This window comes from Parasteatoda tepidariorum, chromosome 5 (genome assembly GCF_043381705.1).
Source record: "Parasteatoda tepidariorum isolate YZ-2023 chromosome 5, CAS_Ptep_4.0, whole genome shotgun sequence".
Classification (NCBI taxonomy): domain Eukaryota; kingdom Metazoa; phylum Arthropoda; class Arachnida; order Araneae; family Theridiidae; genus Parasteatoda; species Parasteatoda tepidariorum.
In genome coordinates, this window is record NC_092208.1 from 43843673 (window position 1) to 43860840 (window position 17168).

At 26.0% G+C, this 17168-nt stretch overlaps 1 protein-coding gene across 6 annotated transcripts in view; it reads left to right on the plus strand.

The window, feature by feature from the left end:
• The window catches only part of LOC107452244 (prolyl endopeptidase FAP), a 128181-nt gene that overhangs the window by 78478 nt on the left and 32535 nt on the right, over positions 1-17168 (plus strand). For 4 of the 6 annotated variants that reach the window (XM_071181373.1, XM_071181374.1, XM_071181375.1 and 1 more), the window contains exons 2-5: positions 10132-10246; positions 11874-11972; positions 12756-12850; positions 14674-14748. In XM_071181373.1, the coding sequence (XP_071037474.1) occupies positions 10132-10246; positions 11874-11972; positions 12756-12850; positions 14674-14748 (384 nt within the window). Of the gene's footprint in view, positions 1-7823; positions 8393-10131; positions 10247-11873; positions 11973-12755; positions 12851-14673; positions 14749-17168 lie in introns of those variants that run through there. The other 2 variants (XM_043039990.2, XM_071181377.1) reach the window with 2 other exon arrangements.

Consider the following 17168-nt stretch of genomic DNA (forward strand, 5'->3'; position numbering starts at 1 on the left):
AAAGAAGGTGATGAAAAACGCAACATTTTTATGACTATTCAAAAAATATGTTTATCACAAGTTTTATTAACATGAAAAACTGAAAAACTATTTACTCTAACTTTCTTTTAAAGCTTTTTTTTTTTTGTAAAGTTTCTGAGTAATTCTAAAAGAACATACTACCTGTTTATAAGGTCAGAAAGTTCCACACTATAAAAAATTTCGGATTAAATTACGGTAAAAAGTACCGGCACTTGGGGTGTCACAACATTTTACAGTAAAATTTTACGGAATAAAAAATCGATAAACTAATTTTTACAATAATATTTACTGTAAAATAACTGAATCACTATAATTAAAAAAATATTATTGCAAAAATTACGTAATACTTACTGTAAAATAACTATTATTGTAAAATAAATATAAAATAAATATTATTGTAAAACTTTTTACAATATTTACTGTAAAATAACTGAATCACTATAATTAAATAAATATTATTGTAAAAATTACGATACAGAACTTTGCGGTAAAAAGGAATTTTTACAGCTTCGCTCAGTGTTCCAGTGCCTTTTACCATAATTTGATCAGGAATTTTTTTTAATATAGATCCTTGTGCTTCCATTTTCGTCACTAAGCCATCCCTTCCAGGAGTCTACATCAAACTTAATCTGTAATACTTAATTTTCAAGTAATCTGTATTCCCCGAATGTCCCTTTGCAGGGACGGGACGGGGTTAAGCTGCTCTTACAGTGTTGATCCCTTACAAGATAGCTCTAGAATCAATGGTCAAGGGCTCCACTGGTCGAAACTTTAAACGAAATTTACTCGTTGTTTACTTATAAAAAATGTTTTTATATTATTTAAAACATAAATAAATATTATGATATATTTATAAATTTTGACCGTACCACAAAAAGAGTTTTCAATGCCAGACCAGCTGGCGCACGAAAAAGAGGCAAGCCGAATTTGAGATGGATAGATGGCTTAGAGAAAGACCTTTTGGCCTTAAAAACTAAAAATTGGAAAACACTAGCAAAAAAAGGTTAGCCTGGAAGAAACTTCTTGGGAAGGCCAAGGCCCACCCTGGGCTGTCGAGCCATTGATGATTTATAAATTTTATTTCAATTTTTGTTAACTCATAATTGTAATAGACAATTTAAAAACGAAAAGGAAAACAATACTGTAACATTAGGGGGTCTTCAGAAATGTTGGGGCCCTAAGCATAGGTCTCTCAGGCCTCATTACAAATCAGACCCTGACAATGGTAATTGATGTTTTACATTGGTCCAAACCATTAATTAAAGAAGAAATTCGTTTTCCCCATTTCCTTCAAAACTTGTCTTTCAGTCTAATGAAGGCTTAAATTTCTGAATTGACTTGAATTTCTGTCTAAACACACGTTTAAATATTTTTTGCCTTAGAGATTATTTAGCATAAGTGCGAAAAGTTAGTTTCTACTATTGCTTTAGAACATTAAATATTTCTTTTGTATTCCTTAGTTTAATAGAATGGATTAACTGAATTTAGTTGCATAAAATTTATTATAAAACTAAAATATCTCTTATTAAAAAGCAAGTATTATTTATTTATTGTGAAATAATGGAAAACATTAATTAAAGATCTCAATTATAAAATGTTGTATAATAGAGTAATATCATGTACTTTATAATAAATAAACAACTCTTTTAGTTTTAGCCCTTAGCTTTGAATAATAATCAAGGTGAGAATAACCGAGAATAAAATTAAGAAAGAATGATAAATTAATATTCCTCGTACATGCCGTTATAAAAACTTTAATTGATTCTATGCTGATACCACTCAAATATATANTATATATATATATATATATATATATATAAATTTAACTCAGCACATAATCTTTCATAATTACCTGTTCCAAAGCCAGAAATAATTAGAAACAGCTGGTGTGAGCAATTAAGAATCATAAAAAGAAATTTCGAATTCACATAATTATATTTAAGGCATGCATTTACCACTCATTTAAAATATTTCAGAATTTTTATTCGCGTGCTCTAGAGCGGAAGATTTAATTTTTAAGCATGTTTCATTAATATAAAATTTATACAAAAGTTTTTTTTTGCAATTGTGAAACCCTACTATTTATTTTTAAAAAAATCAATCATCTTAGTACAATACTGAAACGTGTAACTTAGTAGTGTATTTCAGAATTGTAATTATTAAGATACGTAATATAATTATTCAATAATTATTAATATAATTATTAATTTACTTATTGAAATAGATTACTATAAATTAATACTCTTATGTATATGATATTCCAATATGAATGTAATCTTGTAACCCAACCCAGAAGACAAGGGGTTGCCTGCTTCAAAGATTGAGCAAACTCGCTTTAAAACGGAAGTTTTAGGGGGAAATTGACATATAAATGAAATCTTTTTGAGTTACAAATTAATTTCTATAGGCTTAAATTGGGTCTGATTTGATTTAGCATAAAATAATATATTGGAAATAATAGAGAGATTTTGCCAAGCCTTACAGTTTCTAATAACTCTGAGCTTCACAGCGGGTACACAAACTCTTACAAATGGCAGTAACACTGGGGGGAGGAAAATATTAGCGTTACGGGTAACGCAAAACAAATGCTTTATAAAATCTTTCTAACTTCGTTGATTTGTAGAGCAATGTTAAACAAGAGCTGTCAAAACTTCTTTTTTGCATTTTTTTGAATGAAACTAATTATTTTTAATTTTAATTATTAGTCTTATTGACTTCGATGAAGTTTCACTTAGATGAGAGTAAAAAAAGATGGGAACAACGTTTAACACAATACCTCACTTGTCTAAATAGCAACATTGAAGTTTCGCCTGTAACCCCAAAAATGCAAGAGGGTGACTAAAACGAGGAAAGGGCAATATTTATATTTGTTTTAATTATAACTTTTAAAACAGTTTTCAGCTCACCCAAAATTATTTCCGTATTCAGTTATTTAGAAGCTGGGCAGTATCTTCACTTTGAAATCAAAATTGTAGTTAAATATTGTCATTTAAAAATACACTTCCGAACAAATGCTGCATTTATATGAGAATTAAGCTTTAATTCTTATTTAAATTAACCTTATGAATAAATTGAAATGCAGTCAACATATTTTGAAAGCATGCTAATAAGCTTTTAATTAGGACAGAAATGAGAAATTTTTGCCCTAATGAAGAGCTTATTAGTAGTCGTGAAACCTAACAAATCCTTTTGAATGCGCAAAGAAAAACGTTTTGAATAATCAGATTGTCATTACTAGAGCTCAAATTTTGATTGCATCTTATTAAATCAATTTTGCATTTATATAAGTCATGTAGAGAGATTCTGGTGGTTTAAATTATAATATAAATCAATTTAGTACTTCATTTGTGAAAAAAATATTAGCTTCAATGAAATAAAATATTTAATACAGCTTAAAAGAGTTAATAAAAATTTTTAATGCAAATTCTCAGATATGATGTATATAAAACATAAAAAAACTGCATAAATTTGTATTTTAATTCATGCGAATGAAACTGATTAGTATATTTAATTTTTAGAGATAGCTTTAAAATGGAATTAAATTTTCAATAGTTTTTTTTCTCTTTCTGCAGTTGTAAAATAAAGTATCGAAATTACCTCTTTTTTAGTATGAAAAAAAATTGTAAAAAAGAAGGTTAATTAAATAAAAAAAGTTAAGGGGAAAACACTGAAAAGATGAAAATGAGATTATAATTAAATCTTAAAAAACTTTTAATAATTTACTGAATGGTATGCTCTAAATATACTCTGGCCAATGTAGGACGAATAATTTCCTTTATTCTATTGATAAAATAGTTTATTTATAAAGCATTAAAAGAAGCTATTCCAAAGAAATTAATAAAAATTTGCATGATAACGTCAGCCTAAATGATGTCCTACCCTTAGTAAATGCTGGTCCTACCAACCTTCATGACAGTAGATCTGTCCTATTTTTGGTTCCGTTTAATTTTACGACGTGCTGGTTTAACACCATTTACATTCGCTTCATTGAACATTTTATTACAGTTTTTATAACATAAAAAACATGTAATTATACCTAAGAAACTTTATAATTTTCAAGCAAACGTGTTGTGTATTTATTGATATTTTAAAGGTACAATTTATAAAATATTTTGTTTAGACTTAATATAAATAATTGGGTATAATATGAAAAAAACACAACTACTTCGATTTAGTAGGAACAACATATGACGCAATGCTAAACGAATGTAATTTAGTTGTTGTTTATTTAGTTATTGTTATTAGTAGTTGTTGTTATTTGTTTTAGTTGCTTTTGTTTATTTAGTTGTATTTAGTTTCAATAACTTTTCTTTATAATGCAATAAAATCTGGCGAGCAGCTATTTAAACGATCGAACACTTCGTTTGTTTATTTGTGGCTTGAAGTTAGGCTCGCAGAAAATGCCGTTCATGGGTTAAATTTAGTAGGAACAACACAACCTGTGACGTAGGCTATATTATACCCAATTGCATTGCAATAAAAGTAATAAATGGTTACTAATGCTTAATTTGGATGTAGGTCTTATAAAGTCTAAAAAATATTAAAAAAGTATCTGGCTAGCAAAAGCATGAATAAAAGAAACAAAACATATAACGGTATAAATTAAAAATAAGAGCACGATATTTATGGAACATCAGAGAATGGTTGATTTTTGAGAATATATATATATTATTTTTCAAAATTTAAATTTAAGGTTTATGCTTACCCGTTAAAGGTTTTTCTTTATTTTTTTGCAAGGCTATTACTGGTACTTTAATTTTGTTACTTTATGTGCTGTTGTTAAATAAATGTGTTTTTTATTTTAAAAAAATAATTTTTTCTTAAAATAGCTTCATTCTTTACAGTCCTTATGATATCAATTTAAAAAAATAATAAATTTAGGTATAATAACACGAAAATTTAAAATATTTCAACAAAAAAAGACTGGGTTCTGCATTAAAAAAAATGGCATTTACCCTTTGATGCCAATGCGATATCAGTGTTCTTTTTAATCCGTTTTTTTTTCTGGCGCTCTAATTACAAGCAAAAATATATGTTTGTATTTTTTAATTATAAAAAACAGGAAATTATTTGTCCGACAGATTATTGGAATTATATTTATACTAAAATGTAAACCCCCTCAAAAAAGAAAAACTAGCTAGAAAAAAAAATTTTTTTATTCGCATTCTATAATTTACCAATAATTGATTTTGTAAATTAAAGAAATTTCAATGAAAAACAACTGTTTCTCTTAAACCTAAATAACTGCAAATAAGTGAAAATATAAAAAAATTATTGTTTGAAATGGAGCCGTGTTTAGAGGATTTCACCTTCAACGCCGAAAAAGACCCCGCTGTATTTCATAACCATAAAGTATTAAAATGCTAAATATAATATTTTTTCGCTTATTTTGTCCTACATTAATACAAAATAATGAAAAAAGTACGAAAAATATGCTTAATAAAAATTCTCCGTTAAAGGGATAGTAGTTGGATATTATTAAAATCCCAAAGCAAACTGCTTTTTTCACTCATTTTTCTTATCGCACTATTAAACTACAAAGGCATTTACTTTCGTGCTCGATATTGATCTCCGCGATTATTTGTTTTCAACATCAATAAGAGATTGCTGGATGTTTATTTTCTTACTATGACAGTAAAAGTTTAATAATAGAAAGACAGAAGCTTTAACTTGTCATTTATCGGTGATAGCAGATCTCGGTTTATGCAATAGATAAATGAACCAGAAACCAGCTGTTTCTATATGATTGATTTAACACATATGTTCATCTTATGTAGGTGCCTAGGTCTAGTGTCTAAGTTGTGTCTAAGTTTTGAAAATAATCATTCAATTTCTTATTTTAATATGTATTTATTAATTGAATTTTTTATAGGAAAAAACAAACAATATACTAATTTTGCAATGTCGAATGTGGCTAGAAAACTGATGTCAAAAACAAATACTTCCAGCGCCTTATCTTGCTTACAAAATTAATAAAATTTAAAGATAAAATTGATTTTTTAATTAATTCTATTGCAAAATAAAATTTATATTTTAATATCTTGATTTATCATGTTTTAATTAAACTTCATTTAACAAACACATTTTTCAGTTCTACAATGTTACAACGTGTTTAAAAAAATTTTATTTTCTGTAAAAATCAGTCAATACTTACAAATTTCAACAGAATTGATTTTTCGATTAATATTTAATTAAAATTATACCTAGAAACATCAATAACACTCATGCTTATCTAAAAAATAAGAAATAAATTTCATGAATTACGTGGATTTATTTATTTTATTTTATGACTCGCGTTAAGCAGTAGACTCAATTCTGAGTTAACGACTATTAATGCTCAACTTCATAGCCTCGTAACTTTGAACTCAACCCAGAAGACTATAGAACTGCCAGATCAAGCATTGGGGCAAACTTGCCTTCGCTGATAACTTATTGATGGATCTAACCCACATTTGCGTTATATGGGGAGGAAAACCACGAAAATCTCCTACGGTTAGACCGACGGGAAGGGGATTCTAACCCATGATCTGTCTGTCACTGAAAATATTTAACGTTAGAATTTCGGTTAGGGTGAGCCTGGAGTAGAATTCATATCCACCAAACATCGCTGGGTTTCGAACCTGCGTCACCTTATTAGGACGCTCTATCCCCTGAGTCACTGATTGACTAACTAATACATGGATGGATTCTAACAAAGATAACATAAAAGCTGTCAGAAGAAAATAAAATTATGACACTACAGTCCACAGTGGGACTTAGCTTGAATGCTAGACAAAGTTGTTCCTAATTTTTCTGTTCTTAGCTTGAATTTCCAATTTGTGATTTTTATTGTGGATAGATTGCTTTTATTATAGTTACTTTAACTAATCATCTGCTTTTGGATCATCCTCTAGGTTTTGAGATCATTGGTCTCCACTTTAACATTCTTCTCAGCCTCGTGTTTATTCTTTTTGTATGACCAAGCGTCCGATTTTAAGAATCAAATGTTTTTTGTTTTATTAAACAGTTAGAAATATTAAATAAAAACTACAAAAATCTAAAATATATCTAAAAAATAAGTTAAATCTAAAAAATAAGTTACAAGAATTTTCTAAATAACCATTAAATGCAAGATTTCAATAAGTTAACTTGAAATTCTGAAGAAATATAACAATAGCTTGTGAGATTGTATATATTTTGTTAATGTTGAGTGATATATATTTTCTATGTCCTTAGTTAATTCAGTGTGCTCATTAAGAAACTTTTAAATATCAAAAGTAGTACATTAATACCTTTATGAACAATACGCGTCCATTATGATATCTTATTTATTTTAAAAAAGGAAATATTAATAATACACATAAATGAGTGCTTTAAAGCAATATATCTTCCTTTTCTTCGAGTGAATTTATTAATTTTATGAATGTAGAATTTTGAAGAGTTTGCCTTTTCTTCTTTTTTTATAGATAGTCAGGATGCAAACCGAATAAAAAAATTCATTTTAAAATAGACATTTTTTTAAATTATTTTTGCATCTTTTTTCTTTTCTTTTTCATGGAATAAAAAATTTATTTTAATGCTTTGATTCGATTTTGAAGGAGATATCAGTAAATTATTTTTGAGGTTGCAAAATGTGAATAATAATGCATAATCAATTTTGTGTGGTTGCCTGAACTGAAACCAAACAAAAGCAATTCCTGGAGCAATAATGAAACAGGTCAATCACGCAACATTACCAGTTGCTTCCATGGGGTTGCTTCAGCTACCTTGGCAATGACTGCGTTGGCGAATATTTTGGCGATAGATTGGCTAGCTGTCATATCGATAGCCCTTCTTCCCCCTCATCCACCGGTTCATCTCGTTGATTTGTTTGGATTCTAATACTCTCTGTTTATTGTATCCAAAGCTATGTTAAGATAGTAATTTACAGTGTAAGGCAGGGAAGCTTTTGTAGCTTCCCTCTATCCAAGCAGTGAAGCAAATTATACTTAATGAAAAACATGACGGCCCATACGAAATTAAATCAAGAAGATCAAAATTGTAATCAATCCCAAAATTCTTTACACCAGCCATCTCAGCACGATTCCGGGGTAAGGACTTGAAATTGTTGTTGATGCTCACGTAACTATATTTCCATGGCGATCAGAATTCAATTCATTTTTAAGCGTGTAAATAAACATAAGGGGACAGACAGCGATATCTTATTTGTATTGAATTGCTTATTTGTAATATAACAGCTTGTTTTTATTGTGTGCAATGGATAATAATACAGATTTTGCGAGCTAGAGTGGTTGAATGTGGAATTGATATCTAATTTTATAAGCTTCTGTTAATTAGTTATTATATTTTGGCGAAATATTTTTGAAGCTTTTTTGAGATGCCAGATGAAACGGTAAATGATTTAACGATTTCAGTTTATTATTAAGAGATGCTTTTCATAGAAATATGAAGAGTTTTCTTTATTTCCGAAATAAGAAATACTATTAAATTTTTTTTATATCAAATTAATATCTAATTTATAAAGTTTTTATTAGTTTTAAATTTTGATAAATATTTTTTTATATGATGTCAAATGAAGTGGTAAATAGCATACAATATAAATGGTATATAATAAGCAATAATATATTATTGTTTTTAATCCAGGAAGAATCTATTGTGTTTCTCTGAATGGAATTTATTGCAACTTTAATTTTATTGTATATTAATTTTACTATAGTGTTAATTGTATTAGAATATTTTCCAATTTAAATGTGGAGATGTGTTGTTTGGAATTCATTGAAAATTTATTGATTAAAATATTGTATTTAGAGTTTTAAAAGATCTCCAATTGACTAGGAAATGATATAATCCTTATAACTTATTTATAATGTTTCAATATATTAATTTTATATTAAAATGAATTCTTCTTAGAGCTTTTAAGTGATGTCAGATGAACATTAAATAATTTAATGGTAAATATTTATGGGTAAAATATATTTTTATGGAAAATATTCTGAAATAGTTCACTGTTTCTCAACATAAAAATTATATTATTCTTTCATCAAATAGATATACCTTTTAGGCAGTTTTAAAGCAGTTAACAATCTCAATTATTATGAACTTAAATAATAAAGGAATTCTTATATTTTCTCTTTTAAGGCAATTAATAAATATAGTTTGAGTGGAATTCTTTTTTAAAGAAAAAATTTTTCAAAAATGAAAAATTTTGAATATTTTTTTTCTAATATTTATTTTAATTCTTTTGGTTTAAATATAACTGAATGAAAAATAGTTAATTTTTACATAAAAATGTGTTTAATTTTGATTATAATGACTAATTTGAGACTTTTTTTAATCAAATATTAATATGTAATTTATAAATGTTTATTTATCATTGCACTTACAGAAAAATATAATTGCATTTAATTTTCTGGTAAGTCCTAATGCCAAGCTAAGAAATTCCTTAAAATAATTATTTCATATTATTACCTTTAAACTTTATTATATGAAAATATATTACTAAGAAACTATTTTATTCTTCATTTATTATTAAATTCATATATACTAAAACATAAATTTAAATCTCTATGTTAAATGTTTACATGTATGCAGCCAATTTGATATTTCACGTCATTTTCATCGTTTAATTATTTTCAAATATTTTTTTAATTGAAAAGATATATTTGCATTTTGTATACTTCTGTATATTAAAATTTGTATATCTTCAAATGAAAAAAAAAAAAATCTTTCTTTTATACAAAAAAAAATTTATAGTATTATTAGGTATAAATTGTAAACTGATAAATGATTAGATGACATTATCATTTGTACTAACTAGCAAAAGGGAATTCTTTTTTTTCCTTTTTTAGGCATTAAAATATAACATTTAGGTATATCTTAAATTTTTATTTGCATGTTAAATTGAGTTAAATAATAAGATTATTTAAAGTCTTCAATTGTTTCTTATCATGTTCGCATATTTATGGAACAAAAGTGCATAGTGGATAGTGAATAGAAAATATTAATTAATAATTGAAGAAGTTGCTATGAAATACTTTATAATGGTTTAATTTATTTTAAGTTGGGGTGTGAATTATTATTTAGTCTATTGTTTTAAATTTACTAAAACTAAATATGAACATTTATTTATAGGAGCTCGCTGCTGTTGGACCTGATCAAAAAAACTGGCGTGGCATTGGTATTGCTCTTCTAGTTATTCTAATAGTTTGTGCTCTGATTGTTGCTGCCATAGTTCTTTTGACGCCAGGTATTAAATGATCATGAGCATTTATGGAAACATAATATTGGTGCATGTAATAATTATGTAATGTTAATTATATTGTTTACTATTTAGGTTCGTCAAGTAAGTTCGTCAAATGCTAAATACATTTTATTCGAAAGAAATATAATTATGGAACTTCTAGTTTAAACACATTGTAAATTAGATTTGTTCATTATTTAGGCACTAAGTTAGATTAGTTCCTCAAAATGTAAAATATGTTTTATATAATTCACATACTTAGGGAACTTTTAGTTTCTGTTGAAATTTTCTTCAAAATAACTATATTAGTGGTTGCATTACATTGATAATACTGTCATAAATAAGTATTATTTTAATAACAATATTTCTATGTTATTTATGAATATTTAATGAATATAGCAAAAAAAGAATTCTTTTTGTGTCATTAATATAACCTTGTTTATTTCTAACTATTATTTTGCATTCAACTGTGTCTTTTATTTAGATTTTCAGTATGATAAATATGCCGTTTACTCTGACTTTAATATTTTTCTTATAATAGTTCATGTAGTTAAATGATATTTTTAAATTTTTGCATTTCAAAACATGTATATTAATTAACATAGACATTAGTAAAGCAAAAATATTTTTCCTAAAATAATTAACACGTTAAAAAAAAACTAAAAATTATTTTCAAATGTATAAATTTATATTTATTAATCTCTAGGAACTCAAATTACAACTACTTGAATTAAAACTTAGTTAGTTATTTTGTTATGTTTTGGTTAGCAACCTAAGCGAAAAATCGCCAAAAAATTAAGACTCCGCCAACTATTTTTTTTAAAAAAAAAAAACATTGAAAAAAGTGGGCATTCACTAAAAATTAAATTAAATAAAAAGTTTTGAAAAAAAGCTTTTAAAAATTTTTTAATTTTGGGTGCTTTTTAGTTAACTGGGTGCAAGGAAATCCAACTATTTTTAATATTTAATCTAATTTATTTAATTTTTCTATGTTTAAAAAAAATTGGCTGAGGTCTAAATTTTTTCGCAACTTTTTGCTTTCACCCAGCTAGCAAAATGGTACCAAATTATCTTGCGCCTAGCTGACCGAAAAGGACCGTTGTTTCTTAAATTGATTTACGTGCTTAAAACTCTTAATTTTAAACAAAACAAATTTTGTCTACATAGTAAAACTAACATGAAGAGAAAAAAAAAACTCAGAATTCCTATTTGTATAATTGTAACTTTAAAATTATTTATAGATGCAACTAAAGGTTCTCAAACATGTGTTATTCATCTTTTGTGCTTTAAATTTAAGCATTTTTTGGAGAAAAAAATTTCAAGGTGTTACTTTAATGAAAGATATGATCTTTTATTTTTGCTTAAAGAGAATAAAATATCTTATCAATTAACTAAAGTAAATGTGTGTATGGTTATCAGATTTTTTTAATTACAATTAGCTTACTTTAATTCTTTGATACGTAGTGGATCTACTTCTGCTATAAAATATTATTCTTTCTGATTTAAAATGAAATTTAAAAGCATTTTTTATTCATAATCAAGATTGTGTATTTTTTATGAAGTTTTTCTTTTTACAGAATTGTGATACTTCTTTTTGTTTGTTATTTGCTGAAATATATTTTATATATTTCAGGTGACAAAGGATCAAATTCAAATAAAACTAGAATATCATTAGAAGAAGTTGTAAAAGGTCACTTTTCTTACAGAACATTCAATGGAACTTGGATATCTGGTAATTGTACCTTTTTTTTTCTTCATTTATGTATCTCATTTATTGATTTGTAGTGATACTTACTTGTAAAAATGTAATTTTTATTTATTTATTTTTTACATTCATATTTAATACAAACATAATATAAGAATAACTGCAGTGAAACAATACTTTTTTAAAAAAAAAATAATAGTGGAAAAATATTTTTAAAGTAAAGATTATTATCACAACTATACTTTCTTGAAATATGAAACATATTTAAGAAATGGAACATTTATTACGGCATTATTATTCTAATTCTCTGACATAATGCTGCGAAATATTCCATTTTTGTAGTTTCAGATCAAATGATAATTGATTATAACTAGTATTGAAGGTTTAAACTTATATTATTACTATTGATATGTCATATATATTTTCAAATATAAATCAAATTCATAGCTTCTGTTTTCTGGAAGCTAATTTTGTTTTCTTCGTCTTTATACTATACTATCTACTATAGTATATTTCTCTTTACTACAATACATATTTTACTAAATGTAAAAAATTCATCGAGAAATTATTATCGAAGGTATGCAAAATGAGAAGTTTGAAAACCCTAAGAATTTTTTATCACAATAATTTTTATTTCCTAATTCTTTCTGTTCAAAATGCAAATTCTTAAAACATATTAGTTGAATTTTCCGAAAGTTTCATCTCTATTTAAGACCTTTTCAAAAAGATGGCTTTTTTTTAATCAGATGACCTAATGTTTTGACTTTTTACGTTTGAAAATCTAAAGTCATTTTTTGTAATTATTTTCAGATCATGAATTCCTATTTCAAGATGCGTTTGGTGCCATTGGAATCTATGATGTAACAAATAATTCAGAGCAAATTTTGCTTTCTAATACAACAATTGTAAGAAAATATCTCTTTTAAAAAAAAAATTTAAATGCTCTTTTAGATGTTTTCCTAGTAAAAAAATATATTGTTAAACCAGTATTTGTTAATTTTTAAATTTTTTTATTAATTTTAAAAATAATTAAATCTTAAAATTTTATTTATTTATAAAATCTTGTAAATATTGAATTATTTGCCAGTATACATTTAAATGGAAGCCCTTGATAGCAGAAATAATGTGGTACTATGACTGGTAGCACAGATTCATTTGATTGATCACTTTCACAGATTCTGGTAGCACAGACCATTAGTAAATACAAATATCTAATCACAGGGTTTGCAGGTAAATCTTGGAATTTTTCCATAGTGTTGCACATTAATGCAGAAGTTTCTGCTATTGAGTGGTACTTATAATGACACTATGGTTAAAGCTTTGAGCTTGAGATGTCAATATAAGAGCTGGTGGAAACTTGATCTATTCAACTGGTCTAAGAAGTAAAGGCGACTGACAAACAATACTGACCACATAGTAACCATTATGCTGCTAGTCTCAAAATTGAGGAGCCTTACCTCCATGAGTGCTTTTAAATCAAAAAATAAATAAATAAAATTATAATAAGATTTAGCATTTTCACTATTATCACTTACCATAACTTATAACTTCACCTATAATAAACTAAATGCATTAGGGTGAACACTATAGCATTATTAAGTAATATGTTTTAAATGGTTATGTATTAATGTTATCAATTATTAAAAAAATATATGGTAATTTACCTTTTAATTGAATAAGCATAAACCCATTTTGAAGATGAAATAATGCATGGGACAACTATTATTTATAACTAACTCAAATTTGTTGCTTAACGTAACTTAAATTTTCGGAATGTAAGTCATGTTTTTTCCCCTTAATCCTTGAAACCATATGTTTCATTTTCACTATAAGCCAACTAATTGTATTTACTACTTTTAATGTATGAGGGAGTAATAATAAAATGCTGCAATATAATTTATATTTCAGATTAAACTTCAGATTGTATGTATTTTACTGTGATTTTATCTTTAAAATTTTACAGAGATTATCTTTTAAAACTTTAAGGTAGATTTTAAATTTTTCAATTTCTGGACTATAATTTTGCATAATATGAAGTCTTACATTTAGTCTCCTTTTACATTACTAAGTTATAAAAATATTAAACTAAATCTCTCATCGTTCTAGTACAAACTATAACATTATTTAACTAAAAAAAATTATTCATTTCCCTTTTACTTATTATGTACATGTTTAAGCCCTCCATCATTGTAAGTATAAACAGCTGGTGGCTGTTCTGCATCCTATAAAGGTGAAAAGAAAGTATGTATGGTTTATAGCCACCTAGTTGTTATTGATCTTAAATTACGACTAGCTTTTAAGTTTACCTATAATTTTGCTATTTTTTAGATTTATCACTACATTTTATGTTTTGTGAAAGTTTACATATAAAGAAATAGAAAAAATATTTAATTTAGGTTTTATCCAAAATTATTCTGATTAATTCGAAAAATTATTTTTGTTTTAGTACTTTTTGAGAAAAATGTGTTCAAAAAGCCGTATATCAATGGTTTATTTGCTTTGTAAATATAAAAAGAAATTAAATTGTTTTTATTAATTATAAAAGAATTAAAATTTATTAATTACAAATTCTTAGTATTTCAACTTTTTTAATTTGAAACTTTGCTTTCATTACAAAATAAATTTTCACTTATTTTAAAATATCAATGTTTAAGTTATGATTTAAATTTTAATTAATTATAATTGTATTTCAATGTTTTCTATTTTTTTAATAAGTTTTTTTTTACAGAGACAGTACAACATATCTCAGTTTTTGCTCTCAAAAGATAGACTTTATCTGCTACTGTCTCATAGATATGAAAGGGTAAGAGTTGCTTATTATTCAATTTTTCAAAAGTATTGTCTCTTAATTTGCAATTTTATGTTCATTACTATTTGCAAAACAGAAATATAGTCTAAACTCTTTAGTATAACACCAGACAATGAAATAAAATGAAATGTTTAAAAAATTAAACCTGAAAAAGTTAAACTTTATTCAACAATTTAAAAATCACAAACATTTTATGATGAAAAAAATATATTTTTTTTTACATTAGTTTTTGTTATTTAACTACAGTAATTTCTGGTAGATAAGCTGCAACCTATTCTTATTAAAAGTACGTCCTGTACATTGATTTCATTTTACCATGGACCTCGAGTGAGAACTCCACAATCGTCATGGATTTATCCAAAAACAAATGTTTACCAAAAATATTCTGAAATAGCAAGATTAAAGTGGTTTCTCTAAAAATGGTATCCCATACTAAATTTTAGCTATTAATGTGATATTAAAATATAGTGTGGCAAGACAAGTTTTTGATTGATGATGAATTGTACAAAATCATCTATGACTGTGATAATGAGTTGAGAGTTTTACCTTGAGATTATTTATGTCCCCCTTTTTTTATCTTTATTTTCTTTTCAAAAATTATTTTTTAAAATTCTGAAAACTGCATCTTTTCATGCTATGCTTTGATTCAATATCTGTAACGACTCTCATTTAAATTTTTTGTTTATTTATTTATCAATGCTGCTTATATTATTGTCTTCAAACTTTGTAAAGACAGAAACAAAAAAAAAAGTTTAGAAATAAAGTTCATTCTAAGCATGGTTAGCACCACATCATTTGCATTTTGGCTAAATATTTTCTGCCCCTTTCAAGCCTCAATATAAATACAGTACAGAACCCGTTATCCGGAAATCAGAAAACCGGAATACCAAAAAACCGGAACGAAATCCGATGAATTTTTCCACCATTTTTTTAAAAAAAAAAAATTTTTCTCATAAGATTTTACAATTTTTTTTTCTTTTTTGAAAGATGTTTACCGTACCATCATTTTAGAAATAATCATTACTGTATTATTTCATCGTTTTTTCTTCTTTTAAGATTATTTCCTAATATTTTTTTTTTAGTTGGGTTTAACAATAAAAAAAACGGCTTTTTGTAATGATTCAGAAAACCGGAAAAATCAGTTATCCGGAATAGCGATGGTCCCGATCGTTCCGGATAATCGGTTCCCTACTGTATATATAAATGCTCCTTGGGAATAAATTAATGTGTCTTGAAATTGCAGAAGTAGGCCTCTGCCAAAATTTAAATTTTTGATGCTTAAAATTAGCATTCTTTTATAATATTTAGCAATTATGGAGACTACAAATATAAATGTGGCATATGGTATGATGGTGCAACATTTGTATCAGAAATTACTGTATTTATGCACTTAATTGTTCATATAATTAGGCACGTAAAATAACTCAAAGGAATGACCGCTAAATTCTTTTGTAAGCCCAATACTGAAAATAATCATGTTATTAAAAGTTATTTTAAAAAGTGTTTTTGAAGTTTATACAATGTCATGTATTGGTTTGTTTCAAATAAAGTTGTGGTTTTTCTTTTTCGTGAACTGAAAAACTTGTACTTATACAATTAAATCATATTGCATATCCAAAAAAAAAAATATATAGTTTTTATCTTCAAACGTGAAAAACTTGCTTTGCTCACATGAAAATGTGTTAGATTAAGGCAGTAAAACAAAAATTTTATTTATCAAAAAACCACTACACAAAAATTATGCTTTTATACTGACAACACTTGATTTAACAAACTCGGTTATCGAGAGGAATCTGATTATAACAAGAGGTCATCAAATCTTGAATCTACAAAAATGCCCTATATACTTACTCATAGTTTTAAAAAAATGCTAGACTAATTGATAGAAAACAATGCTTACTTTTAGAATTAAGATACCACACAATAGTTTGTAATAGCGCGACTTTCTAAAAATACCACTTAAAATATTGCAATAAAGGTGTAAAGTTTATTTGAATAATAATTTGGTTCCTATCAGCCATTACTGATAATTAACATATATCTAGATAAATGCAAAGACAGTATATTTTATCTTGAAAATAAATTGCTTATGGGGACTAACATTTTACAAAAAGTTAATTACATTTCAATCAAGAAAAGTGTGATTATTGTTCCCTTTGAAACAAAAATTTTCAAAGATTGTGAATGCATTATTTAACCTAATGATTACGTATGGCACTTTACACTGATATTAATTTGAGGGTACAATGTAATATCACAACCACCTAGAATTAGAATTTAGGGCGTCTTTTGTTATTCTCTCTTTCATGTAGGAGGTATTCAATATGTTGCACATTTATTGTGCTGTAATATCAAAAGAAATAGTGGTTTTGATAATCTGTTTGAAACTTTTTCTAAATCAGATGGCTCATTGA